Source organism: Pyxicephalus adspersus, chromosome 3 (assembly GCF_032062135.1).
Source record: "Pyxicephalus adspersus chromosome 3, UCB_Pads_2.0, whole genome shotgun sequence".
Lineage (NCBI taxonomy): Eukaryota > Metazoa > Chordata > Amphibia > Anura > Pyxicephalidae > Pyxicephalus > Pyxicephalus adspersus.
In genome coordinates, this window is record NC_092860.1 from 15,247,599 (window position 1) to 15,256,770 (window position 9,172).

Here is a 9,172-nt window from a genome sequence, read left to right on the forward strand (position 1 = left end):
ATAGGCATTTTATAAAGACTTACTGAACATACAGGTAAGTAAATTTTTAGTGCATATTAGCCAAAGTTGTGGAAGGTCCTTTTTTTCTAGGAAAGTAGCCAGTCCCAGTAAAAGATCCTGTCCCCTGTCAGCATTCTACAAGAAAGGGCTCCAAGGAATCAGTGGTCTCTCTGCATCAATGAGACACACCCCTTGTAGTCACATGTGCAGTCAATTGCTTCACTGATTGGAACGCTCTAGTTCTGACTCACAAGGAGTAGTGTCTGACCTCTGCTGAGAGACCGCTGCTTTTATACAGATCAGGGCAGCCCCTTTCATCAACATGCCAGCACAGAATATTGAGTTTTACTTCAGCTAAAGATCCTTTTTTTTTACAAAAACAAACTATAGGAATTTCTACAACACGAGTTTATTTAGCTGATTTATAACATGAGTTCATTTTAATATTTTATTAGCCTTATTTATATGTGTATATCTTATCTGATGATATCTGTTATCTGATGTAATTGTATGCCTTTTTTTTTTAAATAAAAGGTGAGCTGTGTTCATTTTAATGTTTACATGATTATGAAACAGATTGCTTTCATATAAATAATCTATAAATGTTTATATGTTGCTCCAGCCTACACGTTTCTTTGAGTTTTGGGGAAAAAATGAGTCATTCACTTCCTGTCCCGGTGTCCACAATTCCTGTTATAACCCATCCACACAATTTTTTATTTGAATGTGTCCTTAATGAAGACAACTCACACACTCTAAATCAAGAAAAAAAATGCTTCGCGTTGTATTTTTTTTTAAATATGTCTTTCTGAGTATAGTTTGTAAATGTATGCATACACAAGGGCGGCCATTCTTACTTTTTCACACTTATGCAGTTTTCTGCCTAGTAGTGCTGTGCGGTAATTATACCTTACTGATCTTCATATTTCACTGCACCACTGCACAGGCTGTGCCTGATTGGGAATAATAGACACTCAGCAGCCTCTCAAAAATTTTAAACACCCACAGTGCTCCTGATTGCCAGAAATAATTACCCTTAACGACACCTTAGGTCAATTGGGGGTGTTTGGAACCCTATTGATTCATGTTTCATGATTTTGACAAGGATCCCTTGTCCCTAAAGCAAAGGTCATGGCCCATCTCCTATGTGGCTGATGCATGAAGGAGTATTGCGTAAGTGTATGGAAATTTGTATCTAGAGTGCTGGCCAACTAATTGGTTTTGAAAAATAATTACAGGGATTCCTAGATAACCAAATAAAGGACTGAAATGAGTCTGGTGGACTGACAACAACACAAGACAGGTAGTCCATGTTCCTTATGTATAAATTGCCAAAAAATCTAATCAAAATCAGAAAAAAATGTGGTCAAAAACACTAATTTTTCATAGTCCCACCTCCACTTTACTGGTACAAAAGTTGTGCAGAACATCCAAATATGAATGTGGCGTCCAATGGGCATTAGAATTGAACCCAGTTCATTCTCTAATCCATTCCCAGTAGCGCACCTGGTAAGACACCTCTCCGCTTCTCTGCAGTGCCAGTCATTCTAAGAACATTTGAGGGTGTGACTGTTACTCAGCTCTGCCAGCATAGAGCACTACAGTGTAAGGGCTGGAGAATAAATATTTTTTTTAGCAAAAAGCATTCTCAAATCATCAAAACATTTAGGGGTACAGGGCTTAGGGGTACATAAAGGGGTAGAGAGTTTAGGGGTGCATAAAGGGGTAGAGAGTTTAGGAGTAGATGAAAGGGTACAGAGTTTAGGGGTACATAAAGGGGTACAGAGTTTAGGTGTACATAAAGGGGTACAGAGTTTAGGTGTACATAAAGGGGGACCAAAGTTTAGGGGTGCATAAAGGGGTACAGGGCTAAGGCCATATACACCATTGTGCAGTGTGGCAGCGCACGCTAATGCAAGTAGCCCACATTGCTGCACTAAGGTGTCATTCATGCCTAATGGCACCACAGTGCACCTTCACAACTCACCTGCAATGTACCATATGTGTTGTGGTGTGATGTTAAACAAAAAAATTGCATTTCCTTTCTCAGTAAGCATCCTAATTCCTTACCACACTGCAGTGCACAGCCCATTGTACATCTATGTGGCTACATATATTTAAACCTGAAAGAGCTAAACAGAAATTGTGAGCATATAAATATAAAACAGGGAATCTAAAATTCTGTTAAACATTCCCTCATGGGAATCAATTACTGCCATATAAACACATAAACTTGGAAGATTTCCACCAGGGAATGCTTGAGGAAATGTCAGATTTCCTTTTTTATGAATAGAGCCCATGGCATATACATATATAGTATATGAAAATGTATTAAAAAAAATATCTATATAGATAGATAGATAGATAGATAGATAGATAGATAGATAGATTCACACATATATTGCATTTTTATTGTAACATTTAAATAAGTTTTCAAATATTAATAAATAATAAAGGTTTATCTCCATAGCTGTCCAGAGGCTTGGGTCCCTTGAAATCTAGACTCTTAAAATGCCAAAGCGATGATATGTAAGTAAAAGCTTGTAATCCGGTGTTTAAAAAAAAAAAGTGTTGTTTTTGCCTAGCGGGCTGAATGAGTGTGGATTTGTATCTGGAGAGAATGTGAATAAAGAAGAATGATTTGAGGCGGAGAAGAAGAAAGAGGGGAGTAGTGTGAGTATACTGATTGAGGGAGAGACAGGAGTGGGAGGAAACGATAACAGGAGGAGAGATGGTCAATAAGAATAAAGATAGGAGAGAAGGGGAATATAAACGCGTTTAGCCTGGCATGCTAACTGCTTCCACTCTTCTATACTATACCAGTCTGATTACTTCTCATTGCCAACAGACTCAGCTTCTGCTAGAACTCTATGAGCAGCTGAATACATCTGGAGCTACTGACTTCTGTTTGTTTGAGGACAAATTTTGGCTGCATTTTCAGTGCAAAGCAAACACTCCACCGTCCCCCCTTGCTGTATGGGAAGGAACTAGCCTAATAATGCTCTTCAAAGAGTGATTGCGCTAAACGTCTCTGTAAATCCCTTATCTGCATTTAGTGTTTGGATTGCTTTCAATTTGCCACAGAAATATCCTTGTTTGCTCAAGGCTCAAAATATTTACCTGTGGATGCACGCTTCCCAGCGCCACTTGCAGAGCAAATCAGAAAGATGTTCCTGTTCTTGAGCTAAGGAGTATATATCCCTTCTGTTTTGGCCTTGGATAAGGAAAGCTTACCAGATGGATTCTTGACTTTAAGTTTGTATTAACTTTGTTTCTCCAATGTTTGAAAATATTTCCACCGCTTGGAATTGCAGCATCTGCAGCACATCTTTGCTTGGGGACACCTTTAAAATTTCTGTCATGGTGCTATTGATTGTGACAATCACAGTGGGCAATGTGTTGTGTCTTCTGGTTTTTGTGAGGACTAAGCAACTCAGGACCTCTCAAGGTCTCCTGAAGATCTCTTTAGCTTTGGCAGACCTGGCAGTTGGAGTTCTGGTTGTGCCTTATTCTGTGTATGTGGAAATAATGCGTCTTCTGTATACACTGGAAAATGGATCTAGAGCTACCCAATCAGCCATTAATACCCAGATCCCTTGTTTCATCATGGGTCCCATCTTCGCTGGCTGCACATTTGTCTCCATCTCCACCATATTCTTGATGTCCGTTGAGAGGAGCATTGCTGTACTGAGACCTCTACATAAGCGGGTTGTGATTACTAGGAAAAGGACTGGGTTCCTCGCCGTGTTCTGCTGGATCTTCAGCTTTGTTTTTGCCATGTTGCCCATGATCGTCAGTCGAAACCTAACTTTGGAGTACAACACATGCAGCAAGATGTGCACTTATACCTTCATTGCTGTACCACCAGAAGGTCCTGCCTTGAACATTATGCTCATCTTCCCAGCTTTTGACTTTTCCTTGCTTGGTGGCACCTATGCCATAAATTTTATAACTTTTGCAGCCATCAGGCAGTATAGCAGGGTCAGAAAACAGCTAGAGGCCGACTCTCAGAGCACATGCAGCAAAGTTTCGTTCTCGGACATCACAGCGGCCAAGACCATCGGAATCCTAACCTTTGCTTTTTCTGCCTCCTTCGGCCCCATTGCTGTGTTTGTAATGGGCAATGTCTTGGGTTATGATTGGTGTGAGTTTTCTTTCTATGCGTTCTGGATCCTCACCTCCAATAGCTGTTGGAATGTCGTCATCTACAGCGCCCGTGACTTAAAATTCAGGCAAGGGGTCCGTGAGTTATTCAGCAGACAGGTGCTCAGGTCCCCAAACCTCCAGCCAAGACCTCAATGCAACATTAAAGAGGATAGCTCCTCTCCATGTGTAGCTGTTCTCAAAGAGATTTTCCGTCCCGAAACAGCTTGAATCCTTTTATGTCCTCCGAAAGCCTTGGACAGTTTTGACAATCAAAAAACAGAGATCCAGTTCATTGATCTGGAGTCCTGGACCATAACTTTGTTGAATGTTAAACAGACTTAGATTCAAGCATCACAGAGGTCTTACAGAATATATATTCACCAAGGATTTGAGGTTCTCCAAGGTGATCAGGGCCATCAAATGTGACCAGATCATTTACTCTGCAGGCAAAGTTTAGTTTAAATCTTTACAGACTTATAATTTACTCTTGTGAGCTGCTATATAGAAAATGTTCATATTTATTTTGAATTGCATCCAAAAATTTTGAAAAAAGATGGACACTTGGCCACTGCCAGGTTTTTGGTCAGTGATTGAAGTCTAGATGAAATGCCTCAAGAGGATAATCTGTACTATCGCTCAAGCACCAATAAAGCCAGTGTCATTGTAATGCTGCCCAGTGCACAATACCAGGGAAGGATGTCAGGGAGACGCACTGTGTTTTTTATCACCCCTGGCACTTAACTCTTTATTGGCCAAGCTGGTTGGCATACCACTGGAAGACAAACATTCAAGCTGGAGCATTTGCAAATGGAAAATTAAATTTATTCTTGGTTTGTGTTGCTGCATGTTAAATTGTAGGATTGGTTTTTACTAGTGTTAGTCTATGGGTTGAAAGATTATATATAAAAAATAGACGTAATAAACCAAATATTCTTTCAGGTTTTTACATTGTTTCTCTTGTCTTGTCTCATCTCTGTCACTGCCACTGATTTATTCTATATATTTTGTGCTTTGTAGATCCTGCTAGTATTTTTCCATGTATGCAGCAGATAAGATGAAATGGTATTTGAAGTATAAAATAATCAGCTAGCTGATCTCCTTTTAAGCTGCATATTTGATTCTTCCTAGTGGCATTTGTCCGGCATTCCTTCTGTACAGAGATCTGTTGCTATTCTACTCTCTCTCTGTAAAGCATTTCATTATCATGTCGTTGAACCTAAGGGTTAAGCATATGCTGCTCTCAGCCACTAATTAAAGGAAACAGACCCAAATTGGACATGGATTAAACAATGTTTAAAGAAAAACATGCAGAGTACATTGACATTAGATACCAAGAAATCAAACATTCATGTGTCAAGGATTAAACCCTGTGCCCTAATGCAAGGGTTTTTGTTTTTATTTTCACTGAAGTTAAGCTATAAAAAATCTTCAATAACTTTTTTTTTAACAATCCTCTTTGGAAGTATATATATATAGTGCATGACACTGTGCTTTTGTATCATCAGTCCTAATTAGCTAAGGACCAGGGGTCACACACAGTTCCTATTTTTTGTTATTCTTCCATTTGAGTTTCTTTTGACTAGCATACCTTCCAACTATCCCTAAGTTTAAAGAAATGTCTCTGTTCATACCTCCTAGCTGTTCTTGATTTGGAGGAACTGTTCCCCCTAATATCCCCCCCCCCCCAAAATGTTCCTGGTTTAGAGGTTTAGAGGACTGTCCTTCTTTATACTTCCCAATTTGAGGTGACTGTTCCTCTTTTTGGCTCCATATATACACCTCTATAGAAACAAATGTTATTTTACACCAAATATATAATATATCCTCTAAATTATTCAGTTTTTTTAAAATATAAAGATAAAGGAAAATTAGTTGGGAAAGTTTGTGAGTTTGAACAAACATATCAGAATACCAAGCATGTTCATTTTCTATAATTTGCAAATGTGGGCATATCATGGGTGTGTCATTATGTACATAATTTAAGTTAAAAGTGTCCCCTTCCCTATCTCCAAAAGTTGGTAGGTATATGGCTAGAGGTCCAGATATCAGAGATATTTTATCATATAGTCTGTCATTACCAAGCTCTGCAATTGAGAATGCTACTTTCCTGGGTGTCATGATTATGCTAAACCTATAACTTTAAACAAGCATTGGGATTCTGACACATTTAGAGAAAGTTTGTTCCAGGTCTTTTACTCACATATATATATATATTTATATATATATATATATATATATATATATATATATATAAAAATATATCTACACCTGTTACATGATTTGATATAACTCTTTGATAAGTGCAAACAAATACAAGCTGACCTTACTATGAATCCAGATTTGTCCTGTGCCCTGGGCACTTAGTAGCTTTATCTCTAACAATAGATATCATTCCTGCACAGCAGTAAACTGGAGAACACCTCCCCCACTATAATAGAAAGAGGAGAGGGATGGTGTTCTTTGGTCCTAACACATTTCCTGCTTTAGGGTGGCAACACTAGACGTGTTGTATCCATGGTGTAGCTAATACAAGAAATGTTCTACTGGCAATATCATCCGACCAAAAGAAAATAAAGCCTGAAAATTATCTGGTAAATTACAAAAAATTATATTTAGGTTTGAGGATTTAGATTTCATTTAAATCTGATACAGCAAGGTCAATGGGAATTTTAGCAGCTATCGGTCCTCCTTTTTACTAATGAAACCTAATGAAATCCTTTTGATTAGAGTGGAAAAGAAATAAAATTTATTATGGTATTCATTTCTGTCTGTGTCCTCATAGGAAATCTCCTCAATAGGGACACATCAATGAAAAAATGGCATAGAACATAACCCTTCACTATTCTTCTGATGATAAAACAAAACGTTTGGGCTGAAGTTGAAAGTTGAAGTTAAAGCAAAACAGTTTGGTCAGTAATCTTTCCACAACCTTTGATTGGACAAGGAAGCAGCAAACGTATAAAGGAGATATTCTGCTCTTCCACTCTTCCTTTAAGCATATTCATAAGCACTGACTCCTTCCCTTCCTTCATAGCCTTGGTGGTGCTGTGCATGGAAAATCAGAAGGGTAATACTGAGGCTTTATTTCCTTACCACCAATCTTCCAAAATGTGATAAAAAAGGATTTGACTCTAGAGACAAAAATTGCAATTTAAACTGACTCATACAGTTTCAGTGTCTTTATCTTACATCTATTGTATTATGTATTATTCCCATGCCCATACATTTCTCTCATAATCAATATCCTGAACATTGGAATATGGCATGGCCATGTCCCCCAAGCCCTTATCACAGCATAGGCGTGCATAGACTCATATAAAAAGTCATGTCGGGGGGGGGGGGGGGGGGGGGGGGTCACAGCTTCTGGTCACATAATTCTGTGTTAAACAATCTCTATTTTCTAAGAACCACAGTATTTGGAACCTGGGAACGCACACTGGCCTACGTTTTCCCAGGCTGGGAGAAAGAGTCAAGCAATGCTCCATCTGGAATAAAATATACTTACCTGCTTGATCGTTCTCTTCAATTTTCTGCATCTCAGCATGGTTGACTGGGATATTCTGCAAATTCCAGCTTCCCCTGCAGATGTCCAAAGTAAATGAGCAGGAAGGCAGGAGCTCAGGAGGTATATCATCCCAGCCCAACCAATAAAGATGGCCAATAAAGAACGACTGATTGAACAGAGGAAGAAATAACATGATGGCACCCACAATGGAATTGGGACAGATGAGTGTTTTTTAAAAACAAATTCAATTAGATAGGTAAGGTTTTTTTTTCAGAAGGGACATCACCGGTTTCTCCTCCATAAAGGACCTATCTAATTGCAATTTTTGGAATAAAAGGGTTACTTCCGCTTTAAGCATCAGGGTTCACGTCAGGAGGATTAAGGAACCCTGGGGAAATTATTTCTCCTGGTGTTTCCTTTCCGATTAACATTAAAAAAAACTTCTGAACACACATGGAATGTATTACAGGTCATTGTGTGTTAAATGGTTTTGCAATATACATTTTTACATAACTCATCCATGCTTATATAACAATACAATACAAAGACTGATGATGTTTACTTAAGGCCATGGTATTATAAATACTCTGTTAGGATCTTAAAGAAAGCCAGGGTTGTATAGCAGTATTATTATACCACTGTGAAATGAGTCTGTATTGTATGACAATTCATTGTGTTGCCAGACTATGGTTTTCCTGCAAAAACTGCCTGTAATTTAATAGGTAATTACTCACCGCCTCCTGCATATTTGTTTGGGTTGAGTGACTTCAAAAGTACTTAAGTCTTTGCATGAGCACTGTGGCCAAGCAAATAACATCTTAAGAAAAAAATGTCTGAAATAGCAGTCTCCATAATCTCAAAGGACTGATTTCCTTTGATGCCCATCACTGGACAAAATGTAACCCCAATCCCTATCTTGCCCCTTTTTTCACTTCCACCAATCAGAATTTTTTATTATATTTTGCGTGATATTAGTCAATACTATAAAAAGCTTGAAAACAAAGAAAGCTAAGGAAACAAGTTAAGGAAACAGTAAAAAACAAAAATAATTAACTAAGGTTATGACATTTTTTCCTTTTAAAATAATTTTATGTGTAAATAAATTGAAATGCACATAACTATTAATACAAAAGCATCATACCAATAAAGTTACAACATGTTATAATTAGGCCTTGAGTGTTAGCTGAAATTCTACTTGAAGTTCATGCTGGTTGGCTGGAGATTCATGCACAGTGGTTCTCACTTACAGAACACTATAAACCACATTTATTACCGTTCTCCAAGACAGGACAAGATAGTCTATTATGGAAGAGTGACCCAGCAAACTTGGAATGGATTTCTTTTTTTGACAAATGTTTTCATTCCTGGAATAGATCCGTTAAGTGTTTGCTGGATCACCCAGGTTCTCTTATAATACTTTATCCTCTCCAGTGTTGGCAAGCTTTCATAGATCAGGCCCTATTGGCTCCAGATTTGTAACTCTGGATGGACACACTTTTTCACACAGAAGAAAATGGCTTT

At 38.2% G+C, this 9,172-nt stretch overlaps 1 protein-coding gene across 1 annotated transcript; it reads left to right on the top strand.

The window, feature by feature from the left end:
* The first annotated feature begins 2,791 nt into the window (after window positions 1-2,791).
* LOC140327652 (adenosine receptor A3-like) lies at window positions 2,792-5,082 on the top strand. The gene has a single exon (XM_072407025.1). The coding sequence runs from the start codon at window positions 3,280-3,282 to the stop codon at window positions 4,372-4,374; it is 1,095 nt and encodes a 364-aa protein (XP_072263126.1). The 5' UTR covers window positions 2,792-3,279; the 3' UTR covers window positions 4,375-5,082.
* The last annotated feature ends 4,090 nt before the right edge of the window (window positions 5,083-9,172 follow it).

Bases quoted from the DNA above. Each gene is read 5' to 3' on its own strand.
- LOC140327652 (XM_072407025.1), top strand. From the start codon at position 3,280: ATGTTTGAAAATATTTCCACCGCTTGGAATTGCAGCATCTGCAGCACA.